The following is a 27,879-nucleotide window of genomic DNA, read 5'->3' on the forward strand; positions in this document are numbered from 1 at the left end:
AATCGTGGACTAATTAGGCTTAATAGATTCGTCTTGCCGTTTAGCCTCCACTTATGTAATGGGTTTTGTAAATAGTCTACGTTTAATACTTCTAATTAGTATCTAAACATTGGATGTGACGGGTGTAAAAATAAGCCGGTGAACCAAACGGGGCCTTAATTTTTTTTTGTCATTCTAACGAATGGCCAGCTTTTAAATGCAAGTTTAGAATTGTGCTAACATTTTTAAAGAGATGATTTGTTACGTCTGCACCGTTTTGCTGATGTGGCGCGACACACCGGACGTTCAGCACGGCGAAGCAACGAAATGACACCTTTGCCATCGTTGGCCCCCTCCCTACCACCTCCGTCTCCCTAGACGTCATCGCTAACCTCCGTGGACGGGAGCGAAGCCCCTGATCCAACGCGCCGCCGGCCGCCGCCCTACATCCGTCGTCGCCGGTGAGTCCCCTCCCCCCGCCCCTTACCCCTCTTCTCTCTTCTTCGCGCGCGAGTGCTCGTCCCTGCGCGCCCTGCAGCCCCCGCCCCGTGCGCCTCGGGCAATCGGACTGCTGTCCATCTAGCGACCCAGCGCCGCCGGCCCGCTCTCCCCCAGACCGAGCAGCGACCCTTCTCTTGTCCTCTTCCTGCTGAACAAAAGGGAGCCGCGCCACCTGAGGCTTGTTTCTGTTCTTCTCCAATCGGAGGCAGCAGCTCACCCCTCTCCACTATCTCTCAATCTACCCCGCAGAGCAAACCAGCAATCTAGCACCAACTCCAATTAATTCAGCTCCTATCTTGTCCCAATCGGCAAAAACAACAGGCAGGAGCTGATCTTCCTGTGAGGAACAGCTAAAACGAGAGATAATCCGAGCAGGAATCGTAGAGAATTCGAAAGAGAACAACAAGAACTCGAACAGCAATTGGTAAGATTAGCTCTGCAGTAAACTGAATCGGAAAAACAGGAGTTCAGTACCCGATACAGACGCTGATTATGAGACGGTGAAGAAGTACAGAAACTATCCTAACCTAGGGTTCTTACGAGTTCACCTCCTTCAATAACCCTATTACAAGCCAGACCAGAACCTAAATAGCAGTGGTTTGGTCAAAGTGAATTAAAAGAAGCATTACAGCTAAACACTGTTTAACATCTGGCAAAACGGTTTACGCAGTAATGTAAATCATCTTGTTGCTGAGCCGTCAGATGGGCGATGAAGGGTTGGATTTGAAAATGGTAGACTTGAGAGAGTATCTTGTTGGTTGAAAATGGTACATTTGAAAAGGGTTGTATGATAGGTTTGTTGGTTGTGTTGGGGTCTGGCAAGATTATCTTGTTGCAGATACTTTGTGTTATGCATTTCTTCTGAAGCAGTGGCATAAAAGGCTTCAAGCTCTTGGGCATCCCAGGGGCAATCATCCCATCAAGCTTGTTGGGTGGACCAGTTCTGATAGTCTTGGTGATAGTCTTGTGGTTTCCTCAGCCAATCATTATCACAGTTGTGATTGATATGAGCTTGTTGGGCTGGAGGTGGTGCGTAGAATTGTCTTTGGGCCATCACAGATCATGTTCCTCCATGTACAGATTTATTTGTGTGCACCATGACCTTGGGATCTTGTGGCTGCAGGTTGGGATGAGGATCTTCAGAAAACTCATGACCTTTAACATTGGAACCTTTGTCATAAAAGGTTTGTGGACATGAGATCATTATGCTCCTGTTGTTTCTTCATGAATGAATCAAGTGTGCGCCTGATTCCATCAACTTCAACAGCTTTTGCATAGTTTATTTCTCCACAAGATTCCTCCACTTCGCCCACATTAACCATCTTGCTCACTTGTGAATTCGGCTTAGGATGAAACCCTCCCCACAAGATTCACAAATGCAGTCTACCGCCGCCAAGGTCGCGGCTTTGGTCTTGGAATTTTACACAAGGACAAGCCTTGCAACCCTAACCATAGAGCAACCTTCCTCCTTTGCCTCCACGGATAGGAATCTGTGTTGGCTCCTGGCATTTTACGCAAGAACAGCTGTCTTGCAACCCTCGCCTGAACTGATACTACGGTTAGTGTTGGGAAAATTTGGGAGTTCCTCACAGATCCGGGTGGGTGGGTTTTCACCTAGGTGAGCTGCAACCATCAACCATCGTGCCAATCGGACAAGATCCGTGAGATTTGGCTCTGGAAAGGAGAGTTCGTGCCAAGGATGCACTGGCTCTGAGTACCAATTGTGAGGAACAGCTAAAACGAGAGACAATCCAAGCAGGAATCGTAGAGTATTCAAAAGAGAATAACAGGAACTCAAACAACAATTGGTAAGATTAGCTCTGCAGTAAACTGAATCGGAAAAACAAGAGTTCAGTACCCGATATAGACGCCGACGATGAGACGGCAAAGAACTACAGAAACTATCCTAACCTACGGTTCTTACGAGTTCATCTCCTTTGATAACCCTATTACAAGCCAGACCAGAACCTAAATAGCAGTGGTTCGGTCAAAGTGAATTAAAAGAAGCATGATAGCTAAACACTGTTTAACATCTGGCAAAACGGTTTAGGAGGTAATGTAAGCCATCTTGTTGCTGAGCTGTCGGATGGGTGATGAAGGGTTGGATTTGAAAACAGTAGACTTGAGAGAGTGTCGCCGACATGCTCTGAATGAAATGAAGGTGTCTTCGCTGACTGAAGGACTGAAATTCTTGATGCTCCCACACGCCACTTCTCCTCCTCTGAATTTCCTACAACACAATCAGCTTTAGCTGCCTCCAATCCACCAGCACTAGCACTCGTGCTCCAAATCCAAACCCTCCACCAATCAGAGCAGCGCGCACACCATCTGCTGCTTCGCTTCTCCACAGCCCACAGGACGTGAATGGGAGGGAGGAAGGAGTTCGAGAGGACTCAACACCGAAGGCCATCGCGATCCATGTGCCAGTGGCTCACCCAGCTCGAACCGGCGGCCATGGCGTGCTTCTGAGGTAGAGTGATGAGTGACTGTGCATGTCACGCAGGCAAAAATGTCACAAATGTAAGAAACCATCTCTTTCTGGTGGCAAAAGTGTATGAGCAATTCTAAAACTGGCATTTGAATGCTGGCCGTTCGTAAGGATGGCAAAAATTTAAATATCCCTGGTGCTCCTTGTTTCAAGGTGAGAGTTTGGGCATTCCCTTTTGCTCCATGGTCATCAATGGATTCTAACTCCCTAGCTAAAGGAAACAACCCATCTTTTGACATCAGATTTCACAATCTAGTTTTGCTGGATTGTAACAATCCGACAATCAGCTTAAACACTTTCATGGATTGTGAAATGCAAATTTACCAAAGTGCTCACCGGACTTCACCCTCCTTGCCACCCAATCCTACCTCAACCAACACATGGCATGCCCTCGTGGTTCGCCTTGACCATGTTGTTCCCTCGTGCTGTCTCCGCTCGGCCAGCGCAAGTTTTTATGGGCAACGATTGAAGTTTATGGATAATGCATTTTTGTTGCAATTTATTAACTATGGATTTTTCTTTTTTTTAGGAAAAAGTTCAAATTACTCCCCTCAAGTATAGACAAAGTCCAGATAACCCCCTAAACTATTTCTTGATCCATTTTACCCCCTAAACTATTTCTGATCCATTTTACCCCCTAAACTATGCCATTTGATTCAATTTACCCCCTAACACAATTTGTCCTTTTTATTTCTCCATGCACAATTTTGAGAGATGATAGCAGACATCATAACACATGTTAGAAAAAATACATCATGAATTTTTTTATCACTATTTTGATAGGATATGATATATAATAATAAATTAATTCTTGGGATAAAAAATATATGAAAAATAATGATGAAAAATTCATGATATATATTTTTGACATGCATTATGATGTCCACTATCACCCTGCAAAATTTTAAATTGAAATTCATATTGTGTATGGAGAAACAAAAAAGATAAATTGTATTGTGGGGTAAATTGAACTAAATGGTATAGTTTAGGGGGTAAATTGAACCAAAAAATAGTTTAGGGGTTATCCGGACTTTGACTATACTTGAGGTAATTTGGACTTTTTCCTTTTATATAAATGAGTTGCAAACGTGTCACAAAAAGATAATCATGCCTCCCAAAACAGTTGAGGGTATTATGAATTTTGACATCCAGAAATAGCAATCCAACCCACCTAGAGTCTGGATTGCCAAACAGCCATTGGCTTTTGGACCCTCAGCTTTCTGCAATCCAGTACAAGCTGCTTTTTAGAACAAACAGGTCCTTAGTCCTTGGAATTGGATCAACGTCCAACTAATTATTTGTTTAGGTGTCAGGTGTTGATTCTGTTTGGCAGGGCTTGAGCTCCATCGATTTGGAGCACGGAGGCTTCCAGTTTTGCTACTTTTTGGTGCCTGAAATCACCTTGTTTTTGTTTTCTAAATTATCATCATAGTCCATGCATCAACACCCAACTTGGTTCTGAGTTATAACTAGGTCCCTGTCATGTCTAGACATTCAAATGTAATGACAGTTACTCTATCCCGTTTTGGGTTCCACAGGTTGAGTGCAATCAACACATTTAAACATGAACCTTCAACATCTTTTTGAGTATTTTGATTGAATTTGAAAATGTTTCATCTTGATTCCTCTTGAAAAGAAGTTTCAGAATGGTACAACTTTTCTATATTTTGCTTACATGTTACTCCCTCTATTTCAAATTGTAAGTCGTTTTGGCTTTTCTAGATAGATAGTTTTTCCTATGTATCTAGACATAATGTATCTAGATGCATAGTAAAAGCTATGAAGCTAGAAAAGCCAAAACGACTTACAATTTGGAACGGAGGGATTATACTAGTAACTAGTTGTCAAAGTTGTCACCGGAGGAAATATTTCATGTCATTGTACCTGGGCAAATAAGCTGACCTCATGAAAATAGGTCAAAAGACTACCAGTCCCTGTAAATATTACTAACAATACCGCTCAATCACATTAGGTTAAGATAACTCATTGTCTCACGAATGCTGCCCTGCCAGGCGCTTTGCCATTCTCCTGTCCAAGTTTAAATCACATGAACTTGTCATCCACGCCTTCTCCACACATGCATCAGGCATAGTGACAACTTCTCTTGTTTAGCTCTCCTTTTGGGCATATTATTGTTGTGCTATTATCAGATGAATATTTGCTGAAGGTATTGTTGCTTGTACCTTCAAATAATTCCGCGGACAGTTAATGTTGGTGACCGGAATAAGAAAACCTGCATATTGATATGTTGCATGTGCTTGCAGCCACTAGTCTCATTATATGGTTATAGTGGATCTGACATCTGAGTTCCTTATGTTAAGCACCCTCGGTCGCTTAGATTCAAGAATTTTTTTGGTAGCATCTGATGGCAAATTTGTCCTATCCACTGAATTGTGGAAAAAACCACAGATGAAGGTAGACATAGTTATAGTTGCTGTTCCTAGCATTTACTGATGGTAACTTTCTTCATCAAGGAGCTTTTATTTTCTTACTTTCTTGGTATATCTCATTCATGCCATTTTTTTTATGTAAAACAGAGACCTTTTCTTTGTCCAAGAGATAACTTATCCTGGGCTAGGCTAGAAAAAAGCCCATATGAAAAGTTTTTGTTTACTCATATTTGATTTGTTTTTATTATGTTGTTTTAATAGTTGCTTTTGCTATCTGCGTCTTGGTTGGCTTTGGAGCACCCTATGATAGTACTAATTTTTTGCTGTTGGTAAAATTTTGTATGCCTATAGGTTGGGTGGCCAGAAATGGATATTATGCTGCCTTTTAAAGTTGGAGACAGAGCAGAGTCAAGGTCCTTCTCTCTTGGTTTCAGGGGTGCATGGTTCCGCAGTAAGGTACACCTTGTAACCAATGGAAATCATGCGTGCTCATGTATTTAAATGCCTTGAAGTTACCATGCATTTGGAAGATTCTTGTGTTATAACCATGAATTTTGACCTACACACTTTCTTATGCTTTCCACAGCAGTCACCCAATACTAATCTTGATTCATGAATTATGCAACCTTATGCAGCTCTTGGTTCAAGAGGGTTTTCTGTGGAAAATTTTGATAGACAAAACTTTTTAGCATTTTCTTGAAAGAGTGCTGCCGAGACCGCGCTCCCATACCTTGCTTCTCTTAGCTTGTGCCACATGCTTATCTTTGATAGTCTCTTCAAGGCCTTTTCGACACCCTTTTTCTCCTCCACAGGTCTGGCTTCTCCTGTTGTCTGATGTCAGGTTGGCATTGTGGCATGTTAGTAAAAATTGCAAAGCAAAAATGCTGGGTTCCACACTTGACGCTCTTGTTCTGACTCCATAACCCTGGCCTCTCTTATTGTTGTCTGATTGGGCATGCCTGCGTGTTGCGTGCACTATGCTTTTGCAATATCAAGGCGCTTATGCCAGGTTCCATGCTAGCACAATGCATGCTGCAGATGTGGGTAGATCCTAACCAATCTTGTTTGGATCTATCATGAACCACTCATGTTAAAGGGCCTAATATGTTTTCAGAGTGATGTGTCTAGATGATTCAACGGGACATGTTTAGGGGCTGCCAATTTATTTTACTATTGAAAATGCGACAAGATGGTGGTGGTGGTTGGGGGATTTAAGTGCACGAACAGGATAGCTGGGGGTGTAACATGGAGTTTTCCGTCGATTGAAGTGTGCGAACAGGATAGCTGGGGTAGAAAAATGGACTTTTTTTTGCCAGACTAAAAGTATTGAACTATTCTTTTCAGATAAGCCTTATGTGTATAAGGCAAGGTCATCTGGAGTGTCTTTTGGAGTATCTCGACTTTCCAGATGAAAGTAAGCAATTCTTTCTACCTTGGCCTGCTGTTTAACTTTTTCTGAGGATCTAGCAGTATATGATGGTAAGGTCATTAGGACTTACAAAATTTTCATTTGGTATGCTACCTTGAGCTGGGATATCCATTTTGTTTGTGTTCTTTGTCATGCTTTGTATAAAAAGATTTAGCATGATCTTTAATGCACAGTTTTTCCTATTTTTTTTTGTTTTAGCTGAGTTGTGGTTTAGCTCGTAATTTGTACACTGCTGGATATGCATTGCAAATAACAAGCACCATTACTTGGCCTCAGCATCCAATTCTAGGTGTTTGTTGCTATTGAGAACCACCTCACATTGGGTTGGTGAATTCCTGGGGTTATGACTTATGATTATGCCAATTGCCAAGTACTGCCCAGCCTCTATTTCCAGGCATTTGCTAGGGGATGCACTTGTGTGTGTGTGCATTTGTGTGTATGGTGCATTTGAGGTAGTGGTGTGGTGTGTGCGTGCATTTGCCTTATCACCTCAAAAAAATGAAAAAAAGAAGAAAAAATAGTTTGGTACTATCTTGGATGACATTTTCTATGTTCAACTACACAACTCCTGTTTCTTAAAATACACGATGCCCTTCTTTCAGAGAAATCCTAAATTCTTAGTTTCTTACATGCAGTGCATGTGACGTTGTTAATGCATACAAAATTTCAAGGTTCAATTCATCCGCACATGTAGTGCGTGTGATGTTGTTCATGTATACAAAATTTCAAGGTCATCTGCAGGTTAAGAAACAACAAAACAAGCACTAAATGTGAATTGTGCTTGGTACAAAGCTTATTCTATTTATTACTCCGTGGGAAAGGGTGGTTTACCATTAAATTTTTCAAAAACTGAAGTAGTGTAACTTGTAGTTGTAACAAAATTTTCAAATTGGGGATGCGTGCATAGAAACACTAGGTAATTTCCATTAGTTATTTCAATGTGAATGTCCTATAAATCATGAGGTCTGGTATTATAATGTTGGCCCAAATTGATCTTTTTCATTGACACTCCCACAAAGGGGTTTTGGGGTACATATAGGCCAACCATGGGTAGGTGGCTTAGAAGCTAAGCAAAGCATCTGAAGAGCATCTAAGGCCCTGTTTGGCATGGCTCCAACTCCGGGTGGAGCTGCTCCACTCCAGAACTCCACATGGAGCCAGCTCCGCTCCAAAACTCCAGAACAAAAATGAGGTGTTTGGCTAGATGGGTGCTCTCAGCTCCAAAAAAGATCGATTTCAGTGTGGATTGCCATTGTTGCCCCCCAATTAAGGCCCCACTTGTCATCCTCTCTATCCCATCTTCTTCTTCCCCTTTTTCCACTGCACTGTGCCGCACACGGGAGACCCTCCACGGGCGGCGGGGTGGGTAGCGATGGGGCGGCGGGTGGCGACGGGCGACGACGGGCGGCGACGGGCGACGACAGGCGGCGGGCGACGACGGGCGGCGGGCAGCGACGGGCAACGGGCGCGGCGGCGGGTGGCGACGGGCGGCGGCGGGCGACGGGCGGTGGCGGGCGATGGGCGCGGCGACGGGCGCGGCGGCGGGCGGCGGCGACGGCGGCGGGCAGGGCTCTGGCGGCGAGTGGGGCTCGGGAGAATAGAAGGGAGAATAGAATGAAACGTTTTTTTGTGTAACCAGTGGCATTGGTGGGTAATTACCCACCAACTCCACGAGAAGGTTCGAAAGAGAGGTTTCTGGAGCAGCAAAAGAGGTGCTCCAAAACTCCACCTCCATTTGCACTACAGCTCCATGGAGTTGGCAACTCCATGGAGTTTTGGAGTTGGGGTGTTTGGCTGAATTTTTTGATGGAGTTGCTGGAGTTTAGGAGTGGAGCCGTGCCAAACAGGGCCTAAGTAGATAAGGTGCACACAGGCACATTGATAGATAGATAGCACACCCAACACACATGAGTTAGTCTATCAATCTCCCCCTAAGTCTTGTGTGTCTTGAGCAGCAACTGGACCATCCTAATCCTAGAGCAAAGTTCTCGGAACTTGATCCTTCCAAGTGACTTGGTAAGAAGGTCGGCGAGTTGATCCTTGGTGTTGATGTAGTTTGCCCTGACACTCCCTTCCTCCAAGCTACCTCGGATGCAGTGGTACTTCACTCTGATGTGCTTGCTTCGCTCGTGGAAGATGGGATTCTTCGCTAGAGGCAGAGCAGACTTGCTGTCCACCCTGAGCTCCACTGCTTCAACGTCCTTGCCAAGGAGATCACTGAGCAGCTGAGCAAGCCAGAGTCGAAGCGGAAGAAGCAGTGATGTACTCAGCCTCACAGCTGGATAGGGCCACCACCTGTTGCTTGACCGACTGCCAGCAGACGAGGCACTTGCCAAGGAAGAAGAGCATCCCGCTCGTGCTCTTGCTGGTGTCGATGTCGTCGGCGTGGTCGCTGTCACTGTAGCCGATGAAGTGTGCTGCCCCGGGACACCTCAGGTAGTGGACGCCGTAGTCGAGAGTCCCCGTGACGTAGCGGACGATCCTCTTGATGGCCTGCTGGTGCTCCGTCGTCAATCGCTGCATGAACCGACTGACGTAGCCGACAGAGAACGTCAAGTCTGGCCGCGTGTGGTTAGGTAGCGAAGGCTCTCCACAAGGCGCCGATACTGTGTAGCATCCACCTCCTCAGCCGTGCTGCCGCGGCTCAGCTTGAGCCTCTCCTCCATCGGAGTGAGAGTCGGGTTGCAGTCGGTGAGGCCACCCAGCTCAGCGACGCGCTTGGCGTAGGCGGTCTGTCGGAGTGTAATGGCGGAGTTGTCCTGGTGCGCTTCGATCCCCAGGTAGAAGGAGAGAGGCCCCAAGTCACTCATCTAGAAGGCGGCCTTCATCTCTTCCTTGAATGCCTCCACCTCCTCGTCCTTGGTGCTCGTGATCACCAAATCGTCGACGTAGACGCCCACCAGCAGGGCATTGCCTCCATTGCCCCGCCGGTAGACGACCGCCTCGTGCGGGTTTTGCTCGAAGTCCACAGTCTTCAAGGTGGAATCTAGCTTGGCATTCCAAGCTCGCGGTGCCTGCCGTAAGCCGTAGAGGGCCTTGCGCAGGTGCAACACCTTGTCCTCCATGCTGGGGATGACGAATCCCGGCGGCTGGTGGACGTAGACCTCCTCCTTCAAGTCGCTGTTGAGGAACGCCGACATGACGTCCATGTGGTGGACGCGCCAGCCCTCTTGGGTGGCCAACGCAAGGAGGAGACGCACGGACTCCATCCGTGCAACAGGAGCGAAGGCATCATCGAAGTCGACCCCCTTCTGCTGATGGATAAGTCTTTGTTTAGTCTTTGCGGGGCTGCAGCCATAGTACAAACCAAGTGCTGCAGCCCCACAAACTGCAGCCCCACAAAGACTAAACAAAGACTTATCCATAATTCTCCCCCTAAGTCTTGTGTGTCGTCTTTTGGGAAAGTTGGACCATCCCGGTCCTGAAGCAGAGCTCAAGGAACTTGATCCTCCCAAGGGGCTTGGTGAGTAGGTCCGCAAGCTGATCCTTGGTGTTGATGTAGCTTGCCTTGATGCTCCCTTCCTCCAAGCAGCCTCGGATGAAGTGGTACCTCACCCGTATGTGCTTGCTCCGTTCATGGAAAACGGGGTTCTTTGCCAAGGCCAGAGCGGACTTGCTGTCCATCATGAGCTCCACTGCTTCAGCGTCTCTGCCGAGGAGATTACTAAGCAGCCGAGCGAGCCAGAGCGCCTGAGTTGAAGCGGTGGAAGCCGCTATGTACTCAGCCTCACAGCTGGACAAGGCCACCACCTGCTGTTTGACCGACTGCCAGCTAACGAGGCACTTGCTGAGGAAAAAGAGAATCCTGCTCGTGCTCTTGCTGGTGTCGATGTCGCCAGCGTGGTCGCTGTCGCTATACCCGACGAAGTGTGCCACCCCGGGACACCTCGGGTAGAAGAGACCGTGGTCGAGAGTCCCCGCAACGTAGCGGATGATCCTCTTCACCGCCTGCTGGCGCTCCGTCGTCGGTCGCTGCATGAACCGACTGACGTAGCCGACGGAGCCGACGAAGAATGCTAGGTCCGGCCGTGTGTGGGCGAGGTAGCGAAGGCTTCCCACAAGATGCCGGTACTGAGTAGCGTCTACCTCCTCCGTCGAGCTGTCGCGGCTCAGCTTCAGCCTCTCCTCCATCAGAGTGAGAGCTGGGTTGCAGTCGGTGAGCCCAGCTAGCTCTACGACGCGCTTGGCGTAGGCGGTCTGTCGAAGCGTGATCCCGGAGTTGTCCTGGTGTACCTCGATCCCCAGGTAGAAGGAGAGAGGCCCCAGGTCACTCATCTGGAAGGTGGCCTTCATCTCTTCCTTGAACGCCGCCACCTCCGTATCCTTGGTGCCGATGATCACCAAGTCGTCGACGTAGACACCCACCAGTAGGGCATTTCCTCCATTGCCCCGCTGGTAGATGGCCGCCTCGAAGCCCATCCCTTTGAGCGTGGAATCCAACTTGGCATTCCACGCCCTCGGTGCCTACCACAAGCCATAGAGGGTCTTGCACAAGCGCAACACCTTGCCTTCCTGGCCGGGATTGCAAAACCCGGCGTCTGGTGCACGTAGACCTCCTCTTTCAAATCGCCGTTAAGAAATGTCGACTTGACGTCCATGTGATGAACGCGCCAGCCTTCCTGGGCGGCCAGCGCAAGGAGTCGCACGGACTCCATCCGTGCCACGGGGGTGAAGGCATCGTCGAAGTCGATCTCCTCCTGCTGCACGAACCTGCGTGCCACCAAGCGAGCCTTGTGCTTGACGATGGCACCAGCTTTATCCCTCTTCAGCTTGAACACCCACTTAAGGGTGATCGCGCGATGAACACGATGGAGGTCAGCAAGCTTCCAGGTGCGGTTCTTCTCAACCACGTCCATCTCCAACTGCATTGCGGCGTGCCATGCAAAGATTGAGGCTCGCCGTCGTCGCACGCAAGGTGCAACTGCGCCTCCAGGTCGTGAGGCACCAGTCTCGGTACCGGCTAGTCACCGAGAAGGTCCTCCATCGTACGGTACCGCAACGGCTCGCCGTCGTGGTACGCGTCGATGCGCTCCTCGTCGTGAGAGAGCGGAGTAGCGAACTCCACCGGGTTGTGCCCGACATGAGCTGGTGCCGGAGTACATGTGCTCGGAGGGGTGGCTGTCGTTGCTGGAGTACGTGGCGACGTCGGCTATGGTGGTGTTGGTGAGAGACTCGTCGCTGCCGGAGTCGTGGCTGGAGAGTGTGGCGCTACCGGGGTAGCTGGCGCCGGAGTCGGTGGAGGTTCGAGACTGGGGTAGGCATGCTCGGCGAAGAAGAGCTGCCTACTCCCCCAGCTCCCTTGAAGTGGACGTACTCGATAGTGAAGTCGTCGTACGTCGGAGTCGAGCCATCGTCCACCGCCTTGTCCCACGCCCATCCTCGCCCTTCGTTGAACACAACGTCGCGCGCCGTGCGCACACATTGTGTCTCCGGGTCGAGAATGCGGTAGGCCTTCGAGCCCTCCGCGTAGCCGATGGGCACTCCCGGAGTGCTCCTGTCGTCGAGCTTGCCGATGTGGCCAAGCTCCTTGGCGAACGCGAGGTAGCCAAAGACCCGCAGGTGGGACACCGCCGGCTTACGCCCATGCCAAGCCTCGTGCGGCGCCCTGCCATCGAGCGCCTTGGTGGGCGAGCGGTTGAGGATGTAGACAGCCGTCACCACCGCCTCTCCCTAGAAAGCAGCCGGCATCCCCCTCTGCTTGAGGAAGGCCCGAGCCATCCCCACAACCGTCTGGTTGCGCTGCTCGACGATGCCGTTCTGCTGCGAGCTGTACGGCGCGGAGTAGTGGCGCTGAATGCCCTCACCAGCGCGGTACGACGCGAATTCAACCGCCGCGAATTCGCCGCCGTTGTCGGTGCGCAGCACGCGCAGCTTGCGGCCGCACTCCGCCTCCACAGCAGCCTGCGCGCGCCTGATGGCGTCCACAGCCTCTCCTTTGCTGCTGAGGACCACCACCCACATATAGCGGGAGAGGTCGTCGACAAGCAGCAGGAAGTAGCGTCGTCTTCCCGGTGTGGCCGGTGTTACCGGGCCACACAAGTCCCCGCGCACGAGCTCGAGCCGCTCCTTGGCTCGAAAGCTCGCCTGCTGGGGAAAGGGGAGCCGCCTCTGCTTTGTCAACACACAGACGTCGCAGAACTGCTCCACTTGGTCAAGGCGTGGCAGGCCTCGCACCATCTCCTTGGCATTGAGCCGCTTCATGGCCTCGAAGTGAAGGTGCCCAAAGCGCTCGTGCCACTGCCACGCCTCGTCATCCTGACGAGCAGTGAGGCAGAGGATTACCTTGGCAAGAAGGTGACAATGGCGATCACAAATCCTCATGACTCTGTCCTTGACCTCCACGCGCGAACCGTTCTCATCCAGCTGTCCCAAGCTGATGATAGAGTTCCTCAACGCGGGAATGTAGTACACTCCGGCGAGCAGCCTGTGCTCTCCAGACTCGGCGGTGAAGATGATGGAGCCGACGCCCTTGATCTCCACGCCGGAGGCATCCCCAAACTTGACGGTGCCTTGGACGCTAGAGTCAAGCTCGGTGAAGAACTTCCGTCGACCGGTCATGTGTTGGGTGGTGCCGGTGTCGAGGCACCACCCATCAAACTTGCCGTTGCTGGAGCCGTCGCTGAGGAAGGCGCATGCTGAGAGCTCGTCAAGGTGGAGGAGAGCCGCTACGGCTGATGCCGCTGGAGGTAGCTCGATGCTTGCGTGTGCCAGGAGCAGAGCCGGCTCCTCCTCCTCTGCCAGTGCGACGTGAACCTGGCCGTGTCTAGGTTGCCGACAGTCCTTGGCCCAATGGCCAAGCCTGCTACAGTTGCGGCACGCGTTGTCTCGTGCTGGCCTGCGCTCGCCGGCGGCACCACCCTGGGCGCCTCCTCGCGCGCCGCCGGCACCACCCTGGGCGCCTCCTCGCGCCTTGGGCGCCCTGCGCGGCTTGCCGCGCCTGCGGCCGCCTGTCGAGGGAGAAGGCTCCCTTCTTCCGATCCTCCCACTGCTCCTGAGTGAAATGGAGCTCCCCGCCAATGATGACAGGCTTTGAGGGAGGCGATGGCTCGTCGCTGTCGACGACCTTGAGGCAACTTATCGCCTCCTCGATTGACATCCTTGAGAGGTCCAAGAGAGACTCGATCGAGCGAGCGATCTGCTTGTACTTCTCGGGAACGCAACGGAGGAGCTTCTCAACAGCTCTCTCCTTGTCGTAGGTGTCGTCGTCGTACTGCACCATCTTCTGCAACAGAGTGTTGAGACGGAGAGCAAAATCATTGACGTCCTCACCTGGCTTGAAGGTCAGGTTCTCCCACCCCTTGCAAAGTGCCTGCAGTGTGGATTTGCGGGCGCGGTCGCTACCGATGCGTGCTGCAGCAATGGCATCCTAGGCCTCCTTGGTAGTCCGCTTCTTGGAAAGCGAGAACTGCATCTCGGTCGGGACTGCGGCGATGAAGGCATCCAGCGCCCGTCGATCCTCATCGTAGTCGACGTGGCCGTACCGGACTGCCTCCCACATGTGCCGCACCTGGAGCCTCACCCTCATCACCGCGGCCCACTCGACGTAGTTAGTCTTGGTGAGGGTAGGCCACCCACCACCGGAGCCGACATCCCTGACAACAGCTAGGGCCCCGTGGTGACCATGGCACCGGTCCGGGGAGGGAGAGCCGCGCTACCTATAAAGGCCGCGCTCTCCATCAACCCGGCCGCTGCGCCTCCGGTTGAACTCCATCTCCGCCTCCAGCTGGGTAGCCCTCTCCCGCAACCGCCGGACCTCCAGCGCGGGGTCGATGCGCGAGTCACACTGGGAGTCGCGATCGCCACATCCGCCAGGAGTGCGGTCGTCGCGTGCGCCCCTACTAGGAGCGCCGCCGGCGCGTAAACGCCCGTCTAGGCTGCCGCCACCGTGCCCGCGGGACTGCGCGGTTGCCCATTGCGTCGTCCGCTCTCGCGCCGCCTCCCTCGCCAGCTCGAGCTCTACGTCGGTGCTGTCGTCGGCAAAGATAGAGCTGCCGACGCTACCGCCGCGTAGGGCCTCGAACTCTGCTGCTGCCTCCGCTGCTTCCGCTTCCGCCCTCGCTGTTGCCAGCTCCGCTGCCGCTAGCCTTGACGCCCTTGCCGCCGTCGCAGCGGCCTCTGCCGCCACTTGCTCGCGCTCCTCTACCGTTGCGAACTCGGCCTCCTGCTGACGCCGCGCGCTCGAGGTGACCGAGTGCTGAGACTGTCCTGCGAACATAGCGCGCCTCCGGGGGCTGCTGCGTGGGGAAGAGGTGGCTTCCGACGAGCTGCTGCTCGTCTGCGCAGAGGGAGGGGAGTGAGCAGGCACAACCGGTGTTTCTGCTACCGGCTGGGGACGAAGGGTGGTTGGGGAATGATGTGAGCAGGAGATGTTCAAACTACGGGATATTACGGCTCTGATACCAATTGTTAGTAGCTGAACTGTTACTCTCATCGAGAGGATGACGCTAGGAGTTGGGGCAATTTTCTGATTTTCTTCTCATACAATGCCATGGCCAACCAAGGGGTTGGGGATACATATATATAGGCTGGTGGGCAGCCAAGCATATGCTAGATGCTAGTCTAAGATGCTACCCTAATGCTGTCCTAGATGCTGTCCTAGTGCTGTCCTAGATGCGTAGATGTTGTCCTAGTGCTGCAGCCCCACAAAGATCAAGACCTTGCAGCCCCACAAGCTGTAGCCATAGTACAAACCAAGTGCTGCAGCCCCACAAACTGCAGCCCCACAAAGACTAAACAAAGACTTATCCATTATCTGTTGCACAAACCCGTTTGCCACCAAACGAGCCTTGTGCTTGACAATAGCACCAGCTTCATCCTTCTTCAGCTTGTACACCCACTTAAGGGTGATCGCGCGGTGATCGGCAGTAAGATTAGCTAGTTCCCAATTTCGGTTCCTCTCAACAGCTTCTATCTCCAGCTTCATCGCGGCGCGCCATGCTGCGTGTTCCTCAGCCTCAGCGAAGGAGCGAGGCTCACCGTCGTCGTACGCGAGGTGTAGCTCCACCTCCAAGTCATGAGGCACCAGTCCCGGCACCAGCTGGTCGTCGAGAATGTCCTCCATGGTGCGATACCTCAGAGGCTCGCCGTCGTGGTACGCGTCGACGCGGTCCTCGTCGTGAGAGAGCGGAGTGGCGAACTCCACCGGGCTGTGCTCGTCGTGAGCTGGTGCTGGTGCAGGCATGCCCGGAGAGGTAGCTGCCGGCGCAGGAGAGTGGCGTGGCCGGCTGTGGTGGTGGCGGTGGAGAGCTCGTCGCAGCCAGAGTAGTACTCGCCGGAGTCGGTGGAGAGCTGGGGACTGAGGTAGGCATGCTCGGCGAAGAAGAGATGCCCACTCCTCCAGCTCCCTCGAAGTGGACGTAGTCGATGGTGAAGTCGTTGTACGTCAGAGTCGAGCCGTCATTCACCATCTTGCTCCACGCCCAACCTCGCCCTTCATCGAACACAACGTCGCGCGCTGCGCACACACACTGTGTCTTCGGGTCGAGGATACGGTAGGTCTTCACCCCCTCAGCGTAACCGATGAACACCCCTGGGGTGCTCTTGTCGTCGAGCTTGCCGACGTGGCTCAGCTCCTTGACGTACACGAGGCAGCCGAAGACGTGGAGGTGAGCGACCGCCGGCTTGCTCTCATGCCAAGCCTCGTATGGTGTCATACCGTCGAGGGCCTTGGTGGGCGAGCGGTTGAGGATGTGGACGGTCGTTAGCACTACATCTCCCAGAAGATGGCCGGCATCCCCCTCTGCTTGAGGAGGGCTCGGGCCATGGCCACCACCGTCTGGTTGCGCCGCTCGACGATGCTGTTCTGCTGCGGGGTGTACGGCGCAGGGTAGTGGCGCTGGATCCCCTTGTTGGCGCAGTACGACACGAACTCAGCCGCTGTGAACTCGCTGCCGTTGTCGGTGCGCAGCATGGCGCAGCTTGCGGCTGCACTCGTTCTCTGCAGCAGCTTGAGCGTGCTTGATGGCGTTTGCAGCAGCTCTCTTGGTGTCGAGGAGGACCACCCACATGTACCGGGAGACGTCGTCGACGAGTAGTAGGAAGTAGCACCGCCCTCCAGGTGTAGCTGGCGTCACTGGCTCGCATAGGTCGCCGTGCATGAGCTCGAGCCGCTCTTTGGCTCGGAAGCTCGCCTAGCGAGGGAAAGGGCGTCGCTTCTGTTTCATCATGACGCAAGTGTCGCAGAGCTGCTCCACATGGTCGACGCACAGCATGCCCCGCACCATCTCCTTAGTGCTGAGCCGTTTCAGGGCCTCGAAGTAGAGGTGCTCAAAAAGCTCGTGCCACCGCCAAGCCTTGTCGTCACGGCGAGCAGCAAGGCATAGGGGCTACGCAACCTCCGTGTAGAGGACGTAAAGGCGGTTGCTCCCTCTCTCCACCTTGGCGAGCAGGCGCTGTTGTCGATCCCAGATACGGAGCACTCCGCCGTTGATCTCCACGCGCGAGCCACTCTCATCCAGCTGCCCAAGGCTAATGATCGAGTTTCTCAGCGTGGGGATGTAGAAGACTCCAGTGAGGAATCGGTGCTCGCCAGTCTTGGCGACGAGAACGACAGAGCCGATGCCCTTGATGTCCACGGCCGAAGAGTTGCCGAACTTGACGGAGCCGCGTACGTCGACGTTCAGGTCGGAGAAGTATTCCCTGCGCACGGTCATGTGGTGCGTGGCACCACTGTTGAGGAACCAGCCATCGATCTTGTCGTCGCTGGTACCGTCGTCGAGGAAGACGTGCGCGCGCAGCTCATCGAGGTGGAGGAGAGCCGTCGCGGCCGCCGCTACTGGAAGAAGCTCGATGCTCCAGTGAGCTAAGAACAGAGCCGGCTCCTCCGCCGCACCCTGCGCGACGTGGGCCTGGCCACGCCTTGGCTGGCGACACTCCCTGGCCTAGTGGACAGTCCTGCCACAGTTGTGGCACTTGTCTCGTGCCGGCTTGCGCTCGCCAGTGGCACCACCCTAGGCGCCTCCTCGCGCCTTGGGCGCCTTGCGCGGCTTGCTGCGCTTGTGGCCGCCTGTGAGGAAGAAGCTCCCCCGTCTTCCGATCCCTCTGGCGAGCGAGCCACTGCTCCTCAGTGAGGTGGAGCTTGCTGCTGATGGTGATGAGCTCGCCAGACGTCAGCTCCTCGCGGTCATGATCGCCTTGAGTCGCCCCGTCAGCTCCTCAATCGACAACGCTGAGAGGTCGAGCAACATCTCTATGGAGATAGCGAGCTGCAAGTACTTCTTCGGAACAACGCGCAGGAACTTCGCAATGGCTTTTTCCTCGTTGATCTCGTCATCGCTGTACCGCTCCAGCCGCTGCATCAGGCTGGAGAGGCGGAGGGCGAAGTCGTCGACGTCCTCGCCCCGCTCGAAAGCCAGACGATCCCACTCCTGCCGAAGCTTCTGCAGAGTGGACTTGCGGGCGTGGTCGCTGCCAACTCGGGCCGCAACGATAGCATCCCAGACGGCCTTGGCAGTCCTCTTCCCCGAGAGGTTCGCCGCCATCTCCATCGGGACCGCGGCGAGCAATGCCTCAAGTGCTTGCCGGTCCTGGACCGCGTCCCACATCTCCCGCACCTGGAGCTTCACCTTCATCATCTAGGACCACTCCATGTAGTTGGCCTTCGTCAACATAGGCCACTGTGTGCTGCCGACGGACTCCCGGATGATGGTCTTCACGTCCTTGGGGTTCGGTGCTCGGAGTCGAGATCGGAGTCGTAGTTGGAGTCAAGGCTGGACTCGTGGACGGAGCTCCTCTTGCTCCGAGGACGCCCGCCTTTCGTGCCTCGACACGAGTCCTGGACCCATCGGTCCACCTCCGGCTCGGGACGACCGCCCTGCGTCGTGCGTCTCAGCTCCTCCTGGTCGCGCTGCGCCATCTCGCGCGTCGCCTTCGCCTCGTCACGCAGCCGGTTCGCCTCTAGGCGCCGCTAGGTAGCGGCCGCTGCCGCCTGTGCCTCCTGCGGCGAGGCAGGCTGCCTCGGCTGCCCGCGCCGCCGCGGTCTCCATGGCCGCTGCGCGTGCTGCGCGAGCCGCAGCCACCTCCCGCAACTAGGCGTCGCGTCACGCCGCTGCGCGCCGCTAGCCCTCTCTCCTCGCGGCCTCCGCCTGCCGCTCCTCCTACTCCTTCCGTGCAGCAGCCGCATGCCGTGCCCCCTGCCGCTCTGCTGCTGCCTCCTCCTTGGCCGAATGCGCCGCTCCTCCTCCTGGCGTGTCGGTATTTTATACCTGGCAACCTACCGAGGGATATACCGACCTAGTAGATTGGTTGGTGGGGGATCGTCGGACCTGAAACTCGAAGGTAAAAGCGAGGACACAAGACACAGATTTATACAGGTTCGGGCTGCCAGAGTGGCGTAATACCCTATGTCCTGTTTGGTGTGTTGTATATTGCGCTCTGCGCTTGGGTGTTGTTTGGTGTTGAAGATTTGAACCTTTGTTGTGGTTCTATGAGATCTTCACCCACTGATCTAGGGACCCCTGCCCTCCTTTATATACTCAGGGGTTGGGATTACTAGTCATTTATAAGGTAGGAGTCCTAGTAGAATTAAATGGTATGAGTCTTAGTAGGATTATAGAGGAATCCTAGTAGGAGTCCGTCTTCTTTTTTCCTTACGGGTACTGGGGATCTATCCCCGACAAGCCCTCGAGCTTTTCATAGTCGAATGCAGTAGCCTAATACTTTTCAGATCCTCGCCGATTAGTTTTGGTGCTTTTTGAGTAGTTTGTCTGCCTGAATCTTCAAAGTTACTCAAAGCTGCCGTGAGGTTATGGTGTGCTCTAAGCCCTTGATCGTCTTGATTTTGTAATCTTCATCTTTGGAATGTGATATAGAGGGCGACGGAAGTCGCACTTCATATGGAGTAGTCCCCGAGCCTTAGGTTGAATCGAAGAATCAGGCTGAGGATCAATAAAATCTTGAATCTTCTTCTTTCATCTTGAAAAATTTAATTGTTGGGTGTAGCTTATCAGCCTTAAGCCTTGGAATGATTAATTAATAAATCCAAGGGTCTTTAGTCTTCACACAAATCATCCGAGTAGTTTTGCGACGTCCAGTCACCGAGCTTATGCGCCAGGTGAGCCATAAGAGCCACGTCGAGTAGGTATTGGCGCTTATCCTGAGTTTTAGAGCTACCGGAGCTACCGGAGGTATTCCGAGTAGTAATTGGCGCTTTAGCCCCTGAGCTTGGAAGTTAGCTGAGCTACTGGAGATATTCCGAATAATAATTGGCTCTTAGCCCCCGAGTTTGGGAGCTAGTGGAGCCATTATAGGTACTCTAAGCGTCTTGTGGAGTCGTCGTCAAAGCTTGATCGGAAAAAAAAATTATGCATACATTATGTAGCATATTGTAGAATATTGAAACTACTGAAATTTATTCAATGATGAATGTAATATAAATGTTGTGTGTCATGCTCTTGTTTTGGTCATATTTCTCTCGAGTAGTTAGCCTATTATGTTTAGGCTCTCAGTCGTTGTTTAGCCATTGCTATTGCGTGTGAGATCTTTGTCTCGTGTACGCGTAATGGCACTGCTGCTACGGACATCTTTGTCTCGCGTTCTAGCGTTTAGGCATGACAGAAGATCCGAGGCTATCACGAATTAAGGCGTGTTCTGTCAAGGATATTGGCGACCACTAAGAGAAGACATTTAAAATAATTAGTCGGCATTGCGACAAAAAGAGAGCGCGATTGCGCTTAAAGTAGTTGTTGAGACTTTTCTGCCTTTTGGCGAGAAGAGCGCGTGTTGCCGTGCATAGGATTTGCGCCTCCTTAGGGGGTAGCCGTTGCGAGCCTCCAGCACTCAGTGCACCAAACTTTGTGGCAGAGCCTCCTAATTCGGTGTACCAAGCCTGTGGCGGAGCTTACGGAACTCGGTGCACCAAAACCCGTGGCGATAGCCTCCGTAATTCGGTGTACCAAGCCCATTGCTGTCGGTCAACATGCCCCAGGTATAATTAACAAAGTGTAGCTTTGGAGGGTAATTCCTGTTGAGAGGCGTACACAAATAAGTAGTCGACGTGTTGTCCTGCACGCGGAAACAAGTCGGAAAATTTATAGAAAATAATTAAAAAAGTGACTAAGCTTGATTCGTGGACGATTGTCGACGAAGCTGTGTCGATTGTTGATGAAGCCAACTAGTCAGAGTCGATTCCGACTAGTTGGTGATCACGTGGAACCCGCCCTCGACTAGTTTTCTAGTCGAGACGAGTAGTCGAAGTAGACCGTCCTCGACTAGTTTTCTTGTCGAGACGAGTAGTCGTAGCAGTCGTCGGCGACTTGATTATTTGCCTCAATATGCGCGTGACTTGATCAACGAGCCGTATGCAGCAGCCTGCGGCGGAAACCGACTCGGTCTTCGATTGGAACGCAGAGCGCATCAACTCTGTCTTGATGTAGATTTGTTTGCTTGGAACTCCGACTGGGCGACTTGCTTGTTGTCGAGTAGATTGATCTTGATGATGAGGTCCTTCAAGCTTGCCCGATGATCTCGACGATCACTTCTACCTGATGCGCCAAATGTCGGTGTTTTATACCCGGCAACCTACTGAGGGGTATCCTGAGATAGTAGATTGGTTGGTGGGGGATCGCCAGACCTGGAACTCGAAGGCAAAAGCGACGACACAAGACACGGATTTATACAGGTTCGGGCCGCCAGAGTAGCGTAATACCCTACGTTCTGTTTGGGGTGTTGTATATTGCGCCCCGCGCTTGGGTGTTGTTTGGTGTTGAGGATTTGGTTCTCTGTTGTGGTTATATGAGGTCTTCGCCTACCGATCTAGGGACCCTTACCCTCCTTTATATACTCAGGGGGCGGGATTACTAATCAGTTACAAGGTAGGAGTCCTATTAGGATTACATGGTATGAGTCCTAGTACGATTACAGAGGAATCATAGTAGGAGTCCGTCTTCTTCCTTCCTTGCGGGTACTGGGGATCTATCCCCAACACGGCGCGCCGCCGCCGCCTCCTCACACTGCTCCTCCTCCTCGGCTGCCACCCTGCGGCATCGCACACTGCTCGTGGCTGAGCGGTGGGAGGAACTTTGGGTGGAGCCCTTGGAGCTGGCCGGGAGTGCCGGCACCACACTGGCCGGCGTTGGTGTGCTGACCACCAGAGCCGCATCGTCCGCGGGGCCGGCGCCGCTTGCACCTTGCACGCCGGCGCCACCCGTACCCATTGAGAAGGTGAAGGAGAGCCGGTCGGGCAAGAAGTCCTCGTCCACAAGCTGCCCTCATCCGCCGCACTACCCGCACGCGCCTCCTGCTCGCGCCGCCACCCGTCCACAAGCCGAGCCGTGCCGAGCCTGAGCAGCAGCCGCCACTACTCCGCACCACCGCCCGCGTCTGCCGCTTGCGCGCCTCGCGCGCCGCCGCTCGAGGATTCGAGTTGCCGGCACCTGATCCGTGCGCGGGACAGGTGGAGAAAGGACCCCGCCGGCTGGATCTGGCCGGAGAGGCTCGCCGCCGCCGCCGCCGCCTGGTGGGCCCACCGCGGGCTAGGGTTGGCGCTCGGGTGCACGGGCATAAACAGAGGAGCACGGGAGAAAGGAGAGAGAGGAGGGGTGGTAGGGAAAGAATTAGGCTAATACCAATATTCGGCCCAAATTGATCTTTTCCATTGACACTCCGACAGAGGGGTTTTGGGGTACATATAGGCCAACCATGGGTAGGTGGCTTAGAAGCTAAGTAAAGCATCTAAAGAGCATCTAAGGAGATAAGGTGCACACAGGCACATTGATAGATAGATAGCACACCCAACACACACATGACTTAGTCTATCATATAACAGGGGCCATGATGTATTTCAAGCTAACAAAAAAGAGTCAAAGCCCAAGTAGCTCCAGTGTATCAGAAAGCAGTTAGACTGTGTACAGTAGTTTTCACAGCTTACGTGTTCCTTTTTCCTTTGATAGAGAAGACATGGACTCGGCTATACAAAGTTCCACCAGGTAGCCGTAAGCGGAAATCAAGTGAGAGTAGGATGATCATGGTAAGACCTACCTTTCCACAGTGGTACCTGGAGCATGAAAAACCTAAAGAGCTCCCAAAGGCCAATGTTGTAGCAATTGTCAGCAGTCCATGGAAAGTAGGTGACTTGGTGGAATGGTGGTATACTGATTGTTACTGGACCGGGAAGATTGTTGAGTTACTTGGTGATGACAAAGTTAAGGTAATTACGCTTTCACATAGTCGAATTACGTCCATTTTTTCTGAAAGATAGCAATTAGCATAAACATGCTGCACTATCAAATTTCACTCTTTTTTGGCCAATATTCTACAGCATCATATTATTCTTGTTTGTTGCATATGTTGGCTATGCATGCACACAGTATTCTTTTTTTTTCTTGGTATGTTTACGGAACCATGTGAGAATGGTAGGAATATGAGTAATTTGCAAACAATGATTATTAAAGTTGTAATGATTATTGTACTTAACAAATAATTTCAGAGATGTGTGTAGTCTTTAAAGAGTGCAAAACTTTTGTCTTTTTAGTCAGCTAATGCTATACTTCATCCATGTTTTAGGCATCTCTTGAAAGCTTATAAAACTTGAAATCACTTCCTCAGAAAAATGCAACTCAGTGTTCCACTAACGTTTGGGACTAGGTGCCACTTGGTGGTTCCTGAATAAGGCAGTTTGATTTGTTGATGTGAATGTTAAGGGTAAAAGCGAATGGGTATAGTCTAGGGTTTCCCTTAACAGTAAATATTGTCTGTATCTTGTTGGAATAAAGGACTTATCTGTCTTCTAATTGCATCACTACTTATTACAAGGAATATGCATGATCATTTGGTGATTATTTCGATTCACAGTTAATGTATTTCAATAAAAGATACATTGAGCTATTTCTACTTGGCTTTTGTCTTCAGATAGCTTTGCATGAAGAGCCAATTGGTGAAGGTGGATACTATGATGCTTATTGTAAGGATCTGAGACCAGCCCTTGATTGGTCCCTTGGAAAAAGTTGGAGCGTGCCTCTTTCACAGGTAATTATTACACAATGAAGTGCTCTTAGTACATCATATTTTTTGTAATTTTGTCATATAAACATAATTAATATAGAAAAGTTTGGGTTTTTACATTAAAGTTTGATTTTACACATTCTTGGGTGTCATGTATTTGAGAGTGAATGGAGTACCTAAGTGAGTTCCTCAATAATTAAAAAGTTTGTCTGGATTTTGATCCCTTGTTGCAAGGGTCTTGCAATTCTATGGTCCTCCCGGATCATGTTGATCTGCGATAGGAGCTATGAAGCTGCTACAATCATGTCATTAATGTTGCAAAATGCTAGAAGTCTCTGAGTGCACAATATTGTATTTACCATCCTATTCTATTCATATGTCAATCTAAAATGACCCTACCTGCCTATGATCGTGATCCTTGTCGTAATTATGATTTTGTTTCTGTGTACATAAGTTGCAAGTTAATTAGTTTGAGCAAATAAATATTCTTTTTCTTGCTTGGATAGATTGCTATCAGTTAATTATTTGATTATCATCTATAATAGTGTTGTCAGTCCAAAAGTGGTCCTACTCGATCATCGACCTAACAAAGCTCCAATATGATTTTTGTTGCAGACACAGTTACCCAATTAGCAAGTTCCCTAAGACAAACAAAAAAAGTACACTCCTTAATGGTTTCATAGATTGACTAACTAATTAGTTTTAAAAAAGATTGTATTAATTACCATTTATTTATTTGTTCAGGGAAATGGAAAGTCCTGGTATACCGCCCAGTTGATTATACAGAGCACAGGTACTAATAATCTTCCGATTTCTTGTACTCTAGTATGTCTTTGGGTACATTTCTATAACGAGCCTGCTACTCTATTCAGTTTCGACATCTTCACGCAACATACTGCTGCAGTATCATTCATGTATGGGTAATTTTTGTCTATAGGACACTACAGGAATGTGGCTTTGTCCCTTGGATACCGTTATGTTCGAGTTTGGCTGTAGGACACTGCGGATTTATGGTTTTATCTTCAGGACACCAGAGGAAGGTTAAAGACCATCATGGAGTTTGTAAACAAAAATCATGCTCATGGGAAATAGAACATTGCATCATTTTGCAAAAAAATCAGGATGGATTATAACCTGTGCATGGAGAAAACAATAATGAGATTTGAAGCTGATCCCCACCCCCCCCCCCCCACCCCACCCCCCAGTGTCCTGGAGACAAAATCAGTGTACTGATAGCCAAAATTGAACGTAAAGTGACCTGGAGACAGGCACATGCTTTTAGTGCCCTAGAGATGAACTTCCCTTCATATATTGTTGAATGGATCTTTATATATGGGTACTATGTAGGGGAAGTGCAATTGCAACCCAACAATGCTTCTCTTGAATAAAGGGGTTTGTATCACCTTTGAAAAATCTGCAAGAACTGTATTGACCTACCCAGTGCAAAAAGAAAAGAATGGCAAACAGATCCTTTCTTTTGTCTAGTTTCTAGTATTAATTATTTTGAGTTATTATAGCTACGACATGAACAGGAAAGTAATAGGGACTGGAAGTGTACCAATTTCAACTGCTTTCTGTGGATAAATCATTTGGTGTGCAAATTTTGTAACTATAGTGCCATCGTTCAAAACTCCCTCTCCAGCACTGGTGCTGCCACCGGCACATCTTATTTCTGTTTGCCATGCTTTTGAAAGTAAACAATTACTGAATAAATAGATAGGCATGGTATTTCCTTTATGTCAGATAAGAGATTGCACTACCATTATATGAAGATTCATACTAGTTAAAGCCCTTCAATAAGCAAGCTGTATTGTAATATTCTATGTGGCTGTTCGACACAGATACTTCAAATACAATTCATGGAACATTTAATGTTATGGTCCTTTTAGTGTAGGGCTATGATATTTCAACTAACCATGCTAAAATTTCTCATTGGCTGTATAGTAATGGCTGTTGATATGCGCTGTCTTGCTCTTGTCTGGAGAGGGAACTATACTTTCGTAGATAAACAGCTGCTTGTACCCCTGATTGTGCTTCTGGTACCTTTGATTGCAATCACCATAATATTTATTCACAATCTTAATGCAGATTCAGGAAGTAGCAGCTCAGATGAGGACATTGAGCAATCTTGTGATTGTGAAGAGGTACAAAAATGCTTGGATAGGCCATCTGATTTGCCTGCAGAAGCCATGGGCTCTGGCACAAAACTTTCGGCAAACGTCAGTGACGAAGTTTTCATCAACAACCAAGGACATGGTAAAGAGGAATCTCCAGAATGTTTGAATGGAGCTTCCAATATGCCTCAGGAGGTTACTGATTCAAAAGGGGAACTTCCACCCAACCAAAATGGCCATTGCTGCATAAAAAGTGAAACAAATAGTCCTATTGCCAAGCAAGGTGAATCTCCAGAAGCCCTTTCGGATGGTAAATCAAGTCCCATCAGCCTCAAACGACAGAAAACTTCATCTGGAGATATTTCAGTCGAGGCACCTCCTGATTCTGTTGATTACTCCATAATGAAACTGGAGAAAGTAGCAAACAAAATCAGAAGACTCGAAAGTCTATTGCTATCTGTGGGGTCTCCTCCATCAAAAGTGGCGAAGCCATCCTGGAAGTTCCTCGAGGAGGATGCATCACACAAGTGAACTCATGTTTATTCTGGTAACCCTCTTGCTGCACATCTCGTATCTGATAGCCTTCTTCAGTGTTTAATTCTGCAAATAATATCTATTTGAATCTAGATAAATTGACAAGTTGACAGACCTTTTAATTATTGCATTGTTTGTCGGTTGCAGTGGCTAGGACGATGGTAGAGTACAGATTGACTGACCCTGACTCAGATAGTTTCTGTCTGGCTGTTTGTGAACACGGAACAGTATCCAACTAGATACCACAGTGCAGCTTCTAGATTTGCACTTTATTGGTCAACCGAACTTGCTGGCATTCATATATTTGATTGTTATCAAACTCGTCTAACAAGATTAGTCTAGTTGACTTACTCTTCAGGTTCATACCAGTCGTGTAGTGCAGGTGCTTGCGAGGTCCAGGGCTCCAAGCAGCTCTACTTCGACGAGAGAATGTCCAAGCTCAGATGAAAGCTATGCAAACATAGGATTGGCGGGAGGTAGAACAATCAAGAGAGAAATAGACACATGTTTGTCAAACCTTTCAGTGTTATTCAACTATATGTGCTTAGGCCCAGATTCTTCCTTTTGCTGCTGGTTTGCATCTGCCTGCCCGATCTGGAAACACACCGATACTGCTAACTTGTCATTCGTTGCCCGTTCGTGTGTGTAAACAGTTCACAATTGATCGTGATCTTAGATTCTTAGCAAGCATGCTATATTGCTTCATCCAGATTTACTCCTGAATTTCTCATGTCTTGTATTAGCATTATTAGCTGGTGATGCATCGATGTCCGATACCAACTGCAGCTTAGACCAGCCTACGTGCACAGGCTGGATAATCCTCCTTCACAGTTGACGGTTAGAGCAGCTAAACGGAAAGAGTAATTACACCCGTACAACAACTTTATAGTTAGGTTCAGTTTGGTCTAACAACCTGTGAAATTTTAAATTTAGTACAGGATTCAACAACTAAGTAAAATGCCCAATTTAGTGCAATAGTAATTTGTGCATACGGAACCCAAAAGTTACAACGATTACATATTTACTAACGCTAGGTGGCAATCAAGGTTATATTCACGCCAGAACAAATTATTGAGTATTATTTTGCCACTGACGTTTAGAGAATTAATGTTATGTCTTCATGTTAATCATTCCTTGTATCGTGATTTAATTTTGATTAAAAATATTTAATTTCATATTCAATATCGATAAGTTCGGGTTCATTGTTTTCTACATGTTTGATTATATATATGCATTGTGCAGCTAAAAAAACAATATGTTGATATGTACTAACAATACCTTTTAAGAGCTTGGCATAATTATTTTTTAAAGCCTCTCTTACTTTTTTTAGAAAGGGAAAATAAGCTAAAAGATAGTTTTTTCATACATGAGCAGAATGAACTTAAGGTCCTACGGTTTCTCTCATGGATTTCAGTCTTTCGATAATGCCAATGTCGTAATTTTAGAATTTGACAGAATTCTAATTACTAAAAAATATGTTATATACACAATTGAGAACCAAAAGCC

The 27,879-nt window shown here is 50.0% G+C and overlaps 1 protein-coding gene across 2 annotated transcripts; it reads left to right on the forward strand.

The window, feature by feature from the left end:
• Positions 1 to 281: 281 nt before the first annotated feature.
• On the forward strand, positions 282 to 27,078 carry LOC117855965 (uncharacterized). Of its 2 annotated transcripts, XM_034738370.2 has the most exons (9): positions 319 to 440; positions 1,604 to 1,664; positions 5,710 to 5,814; positions 6,703 to 6,772; positions 22,675 to 22,931; positions 23,633 to 23,749; positions 24,470 to 24,518; positions 25,814 to 26,386; positions 26,521 to 27,078. In XM_034738370.2, the coding sequence occupies exons 3-8, from the start codon at positions 5,725 to 5,727 to the stop codon at positions 26,368 to 26,370; spliced, it is 1,140 nt and encodes a 379-aa protein (XP_034594261.1). In that variant the 5' UTR covers positions 319 to 440; positions 1,604 to 1,664; positions 5,710 to 5,724; the 3' UTR covers positions 26,371 to 26,386; positions 26,521 to 27,078. The 2 variants fall into 2 exon arrangements, with proteins under 2 accessions (XP_034594260.1, XP_034594261.1); XM_034738369.2 differs by lacking the exon at positions 1,604 to 1,664 and having other exon boundaries at positions 282 to 440.
• Positions 27,079 to 27,879: the final 801 nt, after the last annotated feature.

This window comes from Setaria viridis, chromosome 5, assembly GCF_005286985.2.
Source record: "Setaria viridis chromosome 5, Setaria_viridis_v4.0, whole genome shotgun sequence".
NCBI lineage: Eukaryota > Viridiplantae > Streptophyta > Magnoliopsida > Poales > Poaceae > Setaria > Setaria viridis.

Coding starts and splice junctions, on each gene's coding strand:
- LOC117855965 (XM_034738369.2), top strand. CDS start 5,725: ATGGATATTATGCTGCCTTTTAAAGTTGGAGACAGAGCAGAGTCAAGG. Junction 5,815..6,702: donor GTGCATGGTTCCGCAGTAAG/GTACACCTTGTA, acceptor TATTCTTTTCAG/ATAAGCCTTATGTGTATAAG. Junction 6,773..22,674: donor TCTCGACTTTCCAGATGAAA/GTAAGCAATTCT, acceptor TTCCTTTGATAG/AGAAGACATGGACTCGGCTA.